Below are 14003 nucleotides of genomic sequence, written 5' to 3' on the forward strand. Positions count from 1 at the left end.
AGTGTCCGGGTCTCTCATCAACAGTTAGTCTTTACATATCCATTAGAAGAAAAAAGAAATACTAGTTCCTGTCTTATTATCATTACCTATCTTGGATGTTTAATCCTCATTTTGCTGTATCCTTTCTGCCTGAATCCAATTTTCCACAACAGGACACATTAGGTCTTAATCGATATTTTAAAAAAATTCCTCTAGAAAATAGTACAAATAAATTTCGTAGGGTGGGGATGAGAAAATTCTGATTAAGTATGTGTTGAGCAAATGATTTATTACTTGGGTAGATGATAGAATGAACTGATTATTGCATTCAGATGAATGCATCATAATGAAACAACAAACGGGAGGACTTGTGAGACCCCCAAATGAGACCCTGCTCAAAGTGAGGTTAGTTAGCCATAGTCTATGTAATTTCATGGGTTTTTTGTCTTCGGCATCAAAATTCACTTTAGAGTACTTAAGTGATTTTCATGCCTGAGTGAGGGTGAAGGGTGAATTTCCAAACTGCCCTTTCCATTCCCAACAACAAAAAAAAAAGCAAGAGAGTAAATAAAAAGTTTCCTGGTCTCCGAGGTCCCACCCAATATAAGCTTAGAATGCAGATGAGCAAAGTGAGTAGGCGAGTGAAATCGTTTGTAACAAAAACTCATTATTTACAGATGAGAAATTTATACTGTCAGCGTAATATCTGTGAGTCTAAACAACGCTGAGAGTATATAAATACAGTGCACTGTGCTGCAGAAGTACAGGGCTCAGGACACACACATCCAAAGTTCCGAAAAGAGGGCTTGCTCTCTCTCCGCCTGCTCTGTTCCAGTCAAGTGTCAGAAGGTAAGACGAACCGGGAGTGATTGCAAGATTGTAAATCTTGTTTGGGGTACAGTTAAGTATTTTTATGGGGCAAAGTATTATGAATTAAGTGCTGTTCTTTCATCTTATACTTTATTAATCATAATACAGGGGGCGGAATCGAGATGAAAAAGTGATATAAAACGCATTTACATATATTTATTTCAACATAATGAAGCTGAAAAGCGAATTGGATAAATAATTCAATTTAAAGATATAAAATAGAAAGAAAAACAAAGATTCAAATCAATGCCCTTGTAAGATTTAACAGTTATGAGGACTGCATTTTAAAAGTAAATGGTTAACATTTTGAAAAATAAATATTTTGCTAGGGTTTGATAAATGTATATACTACTTTGAACAGAAGGCGCCTTTTAAATTCAGCAGAAATGTGTCCATTAGAGAAGCTATAACAGCAATTGCTCCTTACCAATGAAAACTTATGGCTTTCCAAAAGAACAGAGTCAACATTATCCTTCAAATATTCAAATTTCTGATAAGTCTATCAAAAAATCAACGTCCGTGAAATCAGTTCACTGTAAATGAGACATAGCATATTTGGTGCAGAAAAAAATATAGTCAGTTATTAAGAAGTCTTTGGATGGAACTGAGGTAAACCACTGATGAATAATTACCTCCCAGGGATTGAAGACCAATAATAATAAATAATATATCTAAAATGTCCACATCCTGAAAGGAAATTTAGTAAGTCTCTTCAGAAAAAAACAAGATGTTCTAAAGTACCCATTTAACTTCTTAAGGACAAAGAACAATTTTACAAAGATCCTCAAAGGAGAAAATGATCAAGGGGTGTGTTTTTGCCATGTGCACGAAGGACTTAGCAGAGGAAATGAGCCAACCGGTTTGAAAAGGACTTATTTGGCCTACAACACCAATATGTTTAGGGATATGATATAATGTCACCTTATCTAGGTCTAAGGTTAATCTTTCTAAAAGGCTTTCTACACAGAGAATACTATCGTTACCATATTTTCCTTTAAATTTGAATGGCAATATGTGGTTCTTTAAAAAAACTGTGGATTCTCTCCTTAGACTGCCTAAAGGGGGGTAATTAAAATTCTTCTCTTATTGAGCAGGAGGTGGAGCTAAAATAACGTAAATATTTGCTTTCTCAGGAGTGGTATTCAAACAATTAATCTGATTCTTCAAATGTTCACAATTCCATAGGCTTCCACTAAATGAATAACTGACATCTTAAAAATCAGTTCCTTTTTCAGTAGAACTCATTTTGTTGACTGTAGAGGACTGAAGATACTCACTTCCCTACAGTTGCTTCTCTTTCAGTTCCCACAGTGGCAAAATCCCACCTGTTCTAAATCTGCCTCTGTAAAACATACTAGAAAATATCGTAAAATTTTTTGGATCTTTGCGTAGAAGGAATTATTTAGGACTAAACCAGCTTTTTAAAAATATTTTTTAATGTTTATTTATCCTGAGAGAGAGAGAGAGCACACATGAGCAGGAGAGGGGCAGAGAGAGGGAGAGAGAGAGAGAATTCCCAAGCAGGTTCCTCACTGTCAGCACAGAGCCTAAATGCAGGGCTGAAACTCATGAACCCTGAAATCATGACACGAGCTGAGATCAAGAGTCAGACACTTAACCACCTGAGCCACCCTGGCGCCCCTAGGACTACATTGACTTTTAACAGTGGGGCAATCCTAAAAAGAAATGCTTGCCACCATAATTTTTTTTAAAAATTCCCCAAAGCATGAATTTTCAATTGAGAATTATAATCAGAAGACACAACTTGCGTAGGTGACAAAGTTTCCTAAGTTTGCCAACTAGATGAACTGACCCAGAGCGAAATGCCAGATAAGGAACTTAATACTGATGAATGAAGAAGGGTGAACCTGTAATTCCTAATGTGTTACTTTGTCTAATTGACCACTTAATCTAAAAAGACAGTATTTCAAAGAAAAAAAAATACCACTGCAGGTACTACAGTCTGTGTGTTTTAGTGCCAAAGACAGATAGTAAATATGGCTAGGATGTTCAAGAAAAGATTGATAGTTTAAAATGTTAATATTTATAAAATCCTTATTTCAAACCAAATGCCATTTGCCAAAAGTACTCATTCAAATCATTTACGGATAAGCATAATCAAACATGGATTGAAATCCCCACTTCTCAAAGTAAACACGGTCGGTCTTAAAGGTAGGAGAGAGAAGTCCATGACCAATACTGGACTCAAAGGTTCCATTCGGTAAACAGAGAAGCGTGCCCTGTGGGGTCATGCTGCTCACATTCATATTGATCCCCATCCCGTCCACACTGCATCATCAGGTCCTTGGCATCCAATGGCTTCACAGGGCATCTGCTTGAGATACGAAGACAAGCAACCAGGTGTATCCCACAACCAAGCCTAGGGTGTCAGTAGCGGTGAATGACGTATCCTGGACTAAGTCCAATTATAAAACAACCTGGGGACTTCCAAGACTTCAGAAGCAAGCATTAATTTTCTTTATGACAGTGATCTCTTAGTTTCTTGGTTGTGATTGTTCAAGTTGCCAGAAGCATTAGTTTTTGTTGCAAATTGCTTGTCTTTAAAATGATTTTTCCCTTTAATTTAGAACAGGTCAAAGCACCCTAAAATACCTCAAATCTGTTGGCCGCTTTATAATTACAAAGTCTAGACCAAGTTACACTATTTAAAATATAAATGAATAATACATCTGAACCGACAGCTGGTATGCCAAGTTGTAGCCTGAGGCTGCTTTAAGATGGTTGAAATGCAGTATAATGTAAATGCTTGGAAGTGAAGGACTATTAATTGAAAGCCAGACTGATAGTGAAGGGGGTGGCATTATGGATAAAGTGCCATTCAGGCTAACCATATGTAGCATATCATCTACAGTAGATATTTTAAATGTTTATCATGGACATTTTTAATTTCAAGTCTGGAAATGAGCCTTTTCTGATCATTAACACAAGTGTCCTACACTAATGAAAGAGCTTAGTTGGTGGTACATTGCTTTTTTTTTTTAATTGGGTGGAACATATCTTTTGTATCCTTTTTTGTCACCCCCAAAATCTGGGGAAAAATATAATCTACTATCTGAAATGAAGCAGGAAATATAATCAGAGTAAAGTTGATGACTAGCTTATACTTTCTATTTGTAATATTTACTTAGTCAAAATTGAACTAATCTAATTGGACAGGTTTAAATGTGGTTGCCTGTCTCCCCCCACCCGCACACCCCCCTCCCTGACTCTGTGTTCCCACAGGCAGCAAAAATGAAAAGCATTTACTTTGTGGCCGGATTGTTTGTAATGCTGGTACAAGGCAGCTGGCAACGTTCCCTTCAAGACACAGAGGAGAAATCCAGGTATTAAATCTCTAGACTTTAACTAACATGATATTATGGTTAGAATACAGCCTGTTAAAACTATGGTTCGTGAATAGGTCTCAGTAAAATACTCTGCACATTTTCCAAATGTTCAAGGTATCATTGTGATACAGGCTTTTCTGCAGTATAGATCAGAGTATGTGCTGTTTCATACCCAAAGGGGTGGGCAATGTTGAAAATTTATTACACAGTAAATTATAGCTCTTTCGAATCTTCAGTTGATCCTATCTGTACATTCATTACATACTGTAGAATAGATTATTCTAATGATTCATACCAACTTTGTGTCTTTTTTAAAAATAATGGCTAGTTGTTAGCTATAAAAGTCATATGTGTTCATGATAGAAACTATTTTAAAAACACACAATTTTGTTTTCAGTGCTCAAACTTCATTATTCAGAGAAAACTGTTAATAATTTTGAAATTTGGTATATTACTTTCCTGTATCTTACGTGTATGGTGTATAAACGTATTCCAGATACGATGTTTTTTTTTCTCTTAGCATTATGTTGCTAGTTTTTTCTTATATCATTAAAAATACCTATTATATGTAGGACCTTTAATGCTTGCATTCTATTCCATCTCATAAATGTACAATATTTATTTAGCTATTCTTCCTTTATTGAACACTTAAGAATTCTTCAAATTTTCCCACAAAGAATACTGCAAATAACATTTTCCCCCTAGATTTCTTACTATTTTCTGAGGATAGATTTCTAGTAGTAGAATTACTATGTCAAAGGGTTTTGAATGAGTCTAATTTTTTTATATTATCTTGCCAACTTGCTTTCCAGAAAAGTCACACACAAACACATTCCCATCAGCAGTATAGAAATACTTCTCTCACACTATCCTCCCCAGTATTTAATCTTCACTAATTTGACAGGTAAAAATAGTATCTCATTTCTATTTCTGAGTATTAATCACATTGAATGTTTCCCCATATTTACCATGCCAATGAACTGTTGATTTCTAGCATGCGTACTATCCACTATACAGTTTCAAATTATCAAGTGCACTTTTTCTTGTCTTTCTTTTTTTTTAATGTTTTTAATCTATTTGAGAGAGAGAGAGAGAGAGAGAATGAGAGGGGGAGGGGCAGAGAGAGCATCTCAAGCAGGTTCTACCCTGTCAGTACAGAGCCCTATGTGGGGTTCAAACCCATGAACCATGAGATCATGACCTGAGCTGAAATCAAGAGTTTGATGCTTCATCAACCGAGCCACCTATACACCTCTTTTGTCTTTCTTTGAATGTTTGTCTTTCTTCCAGCATTAGCTATCATATACCCAGGTAACTAAACTTTTTTATATGAATATATGCAAAACAAAATTAAGAACATAAATCTGCTGCCCAGCAAATGATGTGGAATTTTTTACTCTTTTAAAATATTCAAGTCATTGATCTCTTCTGTCATTATTAGCACAATCATGAGTAGATGAATTAAGTGAAAAAAGATTTATTTAATCCCATTTCAGAAAAAAAGAAGCCAGGTGAAAAAATCTATTACTAGAATTCAGAATCAGAGTGTATTCAATTCCAATACAACTATGGAATTCCCATGGCAAGCCAAGGTGTCTCCGAACTACCCACTGAAATACTCAAGGCACCTGCCTTCCAGCGTCATACGGTGCAGTATTTTGTAGAGAGGTACTATTGAAGTGATTCTACTCTTGGGGAGAAATTTAGTTGTACCCATCACTGTTCTTTACAGATCATTCCCAGCTCCTCAGACAGACCCGCTCAATGATCCGGATCAGATGATTGAGGACAAACGCCATTCTCAAGGCACATTCACCAGTGACTATAGCAAGTATCTGGATTCCAGGCGTGCGCAGGATTTCGTGCAGTGGTTGATGAACACCAAGAGGAACAAGTAAGAGTCTGAACCTAGTCCAAAATTTGCACACAAATATATTACATAAATATGTCTAAAATTTCTCCTGACTTTTTTAATCATGTTCATCAGTTAGTGCACATAGGCTCTTCCAATTTTGGTGATTTTCAAGGTTGGTGATACTGTCCTTTGTATTATTCCTTGAACGTCCCACCCTCTCACCCCTTCAGTCCCCTTATCTACCCTCCAATGGGACTTAGACTTTATATTCCCACCCGTGGTCTTAGCAATATTTACCTTCTTGGGCCATTTTCCTTTAAAATCAGAAGTTGACTTTTGTTAACCTGCAAGATTAGGAATCTAATTTCTGACCAAAAGATACAGAGAATTCACCATTCCCTTGTAGGGTTCAAACTCATGATTGTGATCACATTCAAAGTATCCTCTAGCCAAGTTAATCATGGTAAGGAATGGAAACAGATGCAGTCTTTTTCTTGTAGAATACAATCCAAGATACACATTTAAAATTACAGCCTAGCTGCACAGCATAAAGAGAGAAGAAGGCAAATAAGAACACAAGCCTATCGTAAGGCATACATTTTAATGTTGGATTTTCTTTGACAGTGTTGGGTTTTTTGCTACATCTAGGCTACTGGAGGAAATCATCTGCAAGGGTTTCACAGAGATGGTGGAATTTCACAATTTCTTTGGAGGATGGCCCACAAGGGGAAGGGAGTTATGCATACAAAGTAGCTAAAGGAATCTAAAAATCAGGAAAGGGCATAGATTTGTCTGGATAGAATAGAGGTGTGCCTGGGTGGCTCAGTCGCTTAAGCATCCAGCTCGGGTCATGATCTCATTGTTCATGAGATCCAGCCCCACACTGGGCTCTTTGCTGACAGCACGGAGCCTGCTTGGGATTCTCTCTCTCCCTCTCTCTGTGCCCCTTCCTTGCTCATGCTCTCTCTCTCTTAAAAATAAAAAGAAATAAACATTTAAAAAAAAGAAAAGAGAAGGGAGAGAGGAAGGGAGAGCAAGAGAGTAGACACAAGCCAACAGGAGAAACAGGAGAGACAGAGCGATTGACCAAAAGTTCTTAAGTGAAAGTTACAGCTACAGAAATGATGGTCATGGCCAGAAGAGACACTGGGAAAAGTTCCTGCCAAGGACTAGAGATGAGGCCTTTGGTAAAATGTGGAAAATCAGAAATTTGAAAAAAAAAAATGGAAACAGCTGTCCTCATTTCTAGAAAAAGAATGCCACAACTTGGTAAACTAATGTGAGACAATTATTTTCTTAGGCAGTTTCTGTTGTGTGTTTCAGATAAACCTTCTGGGGTAACACACATCAGGGAAACTGAGGGTGGCTCGTCACCCACCTACACAGAGCACTCTGCACATGCTTGAGGGTGAAATGGAGCCCTCTTCTTCGCTTTCCTCGTTGCTGGCCCATCACACGTTTCCTTTAGTCCATTATCCTGTGGTCCTTTTGCTGGATTTTGAGATGGCCCTTGGCTTTCCCTAGAAGCATTGCATTAATTCTGACCCCATGTGGACTAATAACAAACAGCCGCCTTATCTGCAAGTAGCACAGCACGGTGCAGAACCCACTTATATTGAGACTGAAGTGAATGCAGCTTTAATAATCAATGGCACAGACAAGCAGGGGAGCCGAAAATGAGTAAGCCGATAGAGTGGAGGGGCTTTAGCCCACTTTCATTGTTACTAGCCCTGTCCCATCATCCTTCACTCCAGGTAATTGATGTAGCTTCAGGATGATCCCCCGGCTACCCTCATCTCCCAAATCTCCCTCAGCCCCTTCTACATAGGATCCTGAACCCCAGGCTGCACTGTTTAAAGGTGAGAACCATATTGCTAAAGAGACAGATCTTCAACTTAACTTTCACATTTCGTTCAGGAATAACATTGCCAAACGTCATGATGAATTTGAGAGACATGCTGAAGGGACCTTTACCAGTGATGTAAGTTCTTATTTGGAAGGCCAAGCTGCCAAGGAATTCATTGCTTGGCTGGTGAAAGGCCGGGGAAGGCGAGAGTAAGTCTGTACATTCTTATTTAACATTTTTTTTTGCATGATGCTGAAAACTTAGACTACAGTTATCTATATATGGATCTGGATTACAGAAGCAATTAGTATAGTCTCACAAAGTGAGGAAATAACTCATATTGGTGGGAGACAGTCTACAAAAGTCTAGTCTGTTTTACTTTTGATAGCAAGGATTAATAATATTTGTAATTAATTATTATTCTCTATTAGAGTGGCATTGTAATTAGGGCATTCATTTGTCAATCCAGAACACTCTTGATAACAAGTAGAATGCTTTTTTGATAACTGTACGAAGACAACCGGCTTAAACGAGAACTGTCTTGGGAAAACTAGGTTTAAGGAAAAAGGAGACACAATGCTGAAAACAGAAAGTCCGACTGTAAATATTTACACATGGGATCATATATATGTGTGTGTGTGTCAGGATTCAGGTAAAAATGTGATGAAGACTAAAAGGAAGACAATTTAAGATGTGTAATGAAATGACCCTCAAAGCACAGATACGTGGGAACAGTCATAGATTTAACAATATGCCCATTTTTTTAATAGGGCTGTCATATAGACAATCACCAAATTGTCAAAGTTGAAAATGAAGCTAGAGCCTTTTGGGACTTTCTTGGAACTTACCACAACCAAACAGATTCCTGAACCATCTCATTTTCTCCTGATCATTTTGATTGACATTTGAAATATGAGAGGCAGGAAATTCATGTTCAACTCTTTTTTTTTCTTAAGTGAGATTTAAAACAAGTTCACTGAGCCTTAAAGAGAGCTTAAGGCAAAAGGAAACTAGTATTGTTACTGACTTAAAACATGATCAAACCGATGAAACTAATTGGTAAAATAGTCACTTACACTTGAGGATATTTTGTAGTGTTTTAATGTACTGCAAAAATTTCTGCTAGAGCAAACCATTCAAAGAGGAAATGTTATATGGACTAAACTTTAATCGGCTAATCCTGTACTTTGCCAGGCTGTTCAGACAATCACTAGTTTTACAAGACATCATACGTTTTTCTGATTTATAGACGAATTAGTCTCAGTAATAACATCTGTGCTGCCAATACACTAAAATATTCAAAGCAGCCTGGAATATTGAGAAGGGCATGAAGTTACTCCTTAGGTCTGGTTTCAGTTCCCAACTCTGATTTTTCCTACCTAAATCATTCCCTTGCCCACATGCAGGTTTCTGTGAGGCTTTTCATAGCAGGCCCCTCCCCCCCCGCCCCCCCCACCCTGGGAAATAGAAACTTACTGTTTTCTCAGTGACCCTCACACATGCTACCAGGGATAAGCAGTCAATAAGCACTTACTTAAAACCTTTAACCACTCATTTGGCCCTTATTCCTTCAGTTTCCCAGAAGAAGTCACCATTGTTGAAGAATTACGCCGCAGACACGCCGACGGCTCTTTCTCCGATGAGATGAACACAGTTCTTGACAATCTTGCCACCCGGGACTTTATAAACTGGCTGCTTCAGACCAAAATTACTGAGAGGTGACACCATTTTAGTTAATTCTGAACACCATCAAAACTTTCATAACTATTATCATACAGGCTACAGGTGGTTCCCGGTGTGGGGAAGAGGGTCTTTATTTAGTCTCTTGGTATATAATCGAAATTATGAATCCTTTAAGAAAACATTATTATACTCACTTTTCATCAGTAAGATTTATTCATTTACCCCTCTATTGCAAAAAGCATTTCCTGAGTGTCAATAAGGGATAAGGCATTAGGAACACAGATATGAATGAAACATGCAGATGTTAAGGCATTTGCATATTAATGTCACATTAAAAATTGCTATTTATGGTGACATTTTAGCACATAGGAAAACACCAGTATACATGGTATTATGTCCTTACTGTAATAAGCATAGTAGTAAAAGTTTAAACACCAAAACTTAACCACTTATTTTCATAGGTTATAATTGCTTTTTATAATTTTTCATAAACTTAATATTTCATCATAGGGGAACTTTAGGATAAGTCGTCTCTGCAAATGTTTGAAGAGTTGAAAAGACTAAGGGATTTATAAGATGAAAAGATTGATGAACAAATTTTATCAAAGTAAATCACTGAAATATTTTCTGGATAACTTAACTACTAAGTGTCATCTAAGTGTCATAGCTATTGTTAAATCACTACCTTTTTTTTTTTTAATTTCTAGGAAGTAAGTATGTCACTGTTCAAGATCACTTCACATCACCTGCCAGCCACATGGAATATTTGAAATTTTAAGTTCTGTAAATTTAAGAGATGTATCCTGAAGCCATATTGCTTTGCATGCCAATAAATAACTTTTCTTTTAATATTGTGTGACCAAAGATTGTAAATGGAATAAACCATGGTCAAAGAGTTGTTAAAATACCAGCTTTAAAATGTGGAAGTGCAGAATTCTCTCCTTTTCTTATTTTGGATGAAGTACCCTAACCTGCTTACATTTAGCAATGAAATTACTTTTCTGTGATGTAATTTGTACATATAAATTATTTCAATCACAACATATCTGCATTGTAATGATAAGATAAGGGAAGGACTAGTAGCCACAGTGGTGAAACTGGAAAGAGAAATTCCTTCTTGAAACATTTGTCATAAAAATGCTCTGCTTTCAATATATAAATGGTAGATAAATAAAATTTTCAAGCTTCTTTACCATTGTCTGCCTTCTCTCTTCTTCATGACCCCATTCCTTCCAAACACCCCTTCTTCCTAAGCTCATAGCCCATGAGCCAAATCTGGTGCCCAGACATGGCTTCACGATTTGAATGGCTGCACCGTGCTTTGTGGGCAACCCTGAAAAAATATATAAACGTATTGATTTCTGGCTTATCTTTAAAAATTAAATCATCAGTTGGGGCGCCTGGGTGGTTCAGTTGGTTGAGCGTCTGGCTTTGGCTCAGGTCATGATCTCGCTTTCCATGAGTTCTGGCTCCGCATCAGGCTCCGCATCAGGCTCTGTGCTGACAGCTTAGAGCCTGGAGCCTGCTTCGAATTCTGGGTCTCCCTCTCTCTCTGCTCCTCCCCCGCTCATGCTCTCTCTCGCTCCTTCAAAATAAATAAAAACATTTAAAATTTTTTTAAAAAAATAAATAAAAATTAAATCATCAAGCAATATTAACCTGCAAAACAAATCTCATCTGGAGATAAGTATCAGCTGTCTCCTGAAGAGTCACATGCTCATAGTCAATTTTGTTTATTTAAAAAAAAAAGCTATTGTTTTTCTGGTCTATATTTCATTTATTTCCACTCTGTTCTTTTTTATTTCCTACCTTCTGCTAACTTTGGGCTTAATTGTTCTTGTTTTTCTAGATCTTGAGATGTAAAGTTAGGTTGTTTGAGATCTTTTGATTTTCTCAATATACACATTTATCACTTTAAACTTCCCCCTGCTTTTGCAACATCCTCTGTATTTTGGTGTGCTATGTTTCCATTTTCATTTGTTTCAATATTTTTTTTTAAATTTCCTTTTGGATTTCTTCTTTGATCTATTGGTTGTTCATGAATGTGTGCCTAGAAACTTCTCAGGTCTCCTTTGTTGATTTCTAGTTTCATACCACTGCGGTAAGAAAAGATAGTTGGTAGTTGGTATGACTTCTATCTTCTTAAATTTGGTGAGACCAGCTTTGTGGCCTATCATATGGTCTATTCTGGAAAGTGTTCTATATGCACTTGAGAATAATGTGTATGCTGCTGCTGTTGGGTGGAATGTTCTAGAAATGTCTGTTAGGTTAATTTAGTCTAATGTATGGTTCAAGTTCAACATTTCCTAGTTGGTTATTGGTTTGGATAATCTGTCCATTGTTGAAACTTGGGTGTTACAGTCCCCTACTACGACTATGATTATATTGTTATCCATTTCTGCCTTTAGATATGTTAGTATTTGCCTAATATATTTAGGTGCTCTTATGTAGGGTGTGTCTATATTTATGACTGTTATATCTTTTTGATGAATTGACCCCTTTATCAACATATAATGACCTTCTCTTTTCTGTTACTGCTTTGGCTTAAAGTCTATTTTGTCGGATGTAAATATAGCCACCCCTACTTTCTTTTGGATTCCACTTGTATGGAATATCTTTTTCCATCCCATCAGTTTGAGCTGCCTATGTGTGTCCTTTAAGCTAAAGTGAATCTTTTATAGGCAACATATAGTTAGGTCATGGTTTTTAATCCATTCAACTACTCCAGGCCTTTTGATTGGTGAATTCAATCCATTCACATTTAGAGTAATTTTTTTAAATGTTCATTTAATTTTGAGAGAGAAAGAGAACACGAGCAGGAGAGGGGCAGAGAGAGAGGGAGACACAGAATCTGAAGCAGGCTCCAAGCTCTGAGCTGTCAGCACAGAGCCTGACATGGGATTCGAACTCACAAACTGTGAGATTATGACCTGAGCCAAAGTCAGATGCTTCACCAACTGATCCACCCAGGCGCCCCTAGAGTAATTATTGATATGGAATGCCATCTTATTCATTGTTTTCTGGCTGTTTTATAATCCAATTGTTTTTTTCCTCTGTTTCTGCTTCCCTTTGTTAATTGGTGATTTTACATGGTTTTTTTTTTTTCTGTTAAACAATGGTTTTATTAACATAAAAACATACATACCCACAAACTATAAAGTGCTAAGAAACTTAAATATTTAAGTCATAGCAAGCAGGTGGCAATTCAACATCCAAGGCCCCCAGAATGCTTGAAGGAGACCACAGCAGATTATACTTCCAGAGTTAAGAGGGCATTTTTTGAGGGGAAAGGCAGCCACATGTAATAGTTTTTCAAGCTTCCACTTCTCATCCAGGCTCATGGGAAGCATTCTCTTCAAGAGGAGGTATGCCATTTCATATTCCTCAAGCAGGTCAAAACTCTTGAAGACTAGAGGATATAAAGGAAAGAATTTTTCTATTTCTAGATCAGCATCACTCAAGGCAGGAATGGAACTTTTTGCTTTAACAGTCTTCCCAGTCATCTGTTTCACAGGGAACTTTGTCTATTTCTGTTTGAGGGCTCCATTAGTCTTTACTGACTTTTCTGTAGTTATGTTAACAGTTCTCAAAGCCTTTCTGGAAGCATTAGATAAGGTTGGTGGAGCACCAAACATTTTGCCAACACGTGGCATTGAAACCTGAGATCTCCCATTGAAGGCTCTGGCTTGAAGTCCAGATTCTAGCTTTACCCCATCCTTAGGTGCTACACAGGTACCTGGATCACCATTTTTCCTTAACAACAAAGATCATAGCAGCCATTCTGGATTAAGCAAGGCTCAGCCTCTTTTTCTGCTTTTGATTCCCCTTTCTTTATCTTTTGTGAATCTTCTCTAGATTTTTGCTTTGTGGTTGCTCTAAGCTTACATAAAACCATCTTATAGATAAAGCAGTACATTTTAACTTGACAGTGACCTCACTTAATTCACATTCAAAAGCTCCACCAAAAGCCCCACAAAAGCTCTAAATATATATATATATATATATACATATATATATACATATATATATATATATATACATATATATATGTAGAGAGAGAGAGAGAGAGACAGAACGTGCACAAGGGAGAGGGGCAGAGGAAAGAGAGAATCTTAAGCAGGCTCCAAGCTGAGCCTGCTGTGGGTCCAAGCTGCAGCTGCTCCAAGAAGGCTTGGAGCCTGATGCGGGTCTTGATCCCACAATCCTTGGATGACGATATAAGAGCTGAAATCAAGAGTCAGACAGACACTCAACTGACCGAGTCACCCAGGTGCCCCCCTTTATATTTTAGATGTCACAATCGACCTCTTTTTATATTTTGTATTCTGCAGATGCTTTCTATTGCATTTTTCATTTCATTCACTGAATTCTTCAGCTCTAGAATTTGTTTGGTCCTTTTTATGATTTCTATCTCTTTGCTAAA

At 37.3% G+C, this 14003-nt stretch overlaps 1 protein-coding gene and 1 pseudogene across 2 annotated transcripts; one reads left to right on the top strand and one right to left on the bottom strand.

Moving 5' to 3' along the window:
* Positions 1-757: 757 nt before the first annotated feature.
* GCG (glucagon) lies at positions 758-10577 on the top strand. 2 transcript variants are annotated; one of them, XM_047872911.1, is made up of 6 exons: positions 758-828; positions 4093-4193; positions 5929-6090; positions 7969-8106; positions 9472-9615; positions 10288-10577. In XM_047872911.1, the coding sequence occupies exons 2-6, from the start codon at positions 4102-4104 to the stop codon at positions 10292-10294; spliced, it is 543 nt and encodes a 180-aa protein (XP_047728867.1). In that variant the 5' UTR covers positions 758-828; positions 4093-4101; the 3' UTR covers positions 10295-10577. The 2 variants fall into 2 exon arrangements, with proteins under 2 accessions (XP_047728867.1, XP_047728869.1); XM_047872913.1 differs by lacking the exon at positions 10288-10577 and having other exon boundaries at positions 9472-9619.
* A 2174-nt stretch (positions 10578-12751) lies between these two features.
* Positions 12752-13360, bottom strand: LOC125173607 (securin-like; annotated as a pseudogene).
* Between the last annotated feature and the right edge of the window lie 643 nt (positions 13361-14003).

The sequence above is a fragment of the Prionailurus viverrinus genome, chromosome C1 (assembly GCF_022837055.1).
Source record: "Prionailurus viverrinus isolate Anna chromosome C1, UM_Priviv_1.0, whole genome shotgun sequence".
Lineage (NCBI taxonomy): Eukaryota > Metazoa > Chordata > Mammalia > Carnivora > Felidae > Prionailurus > Prionailurus viverrinus.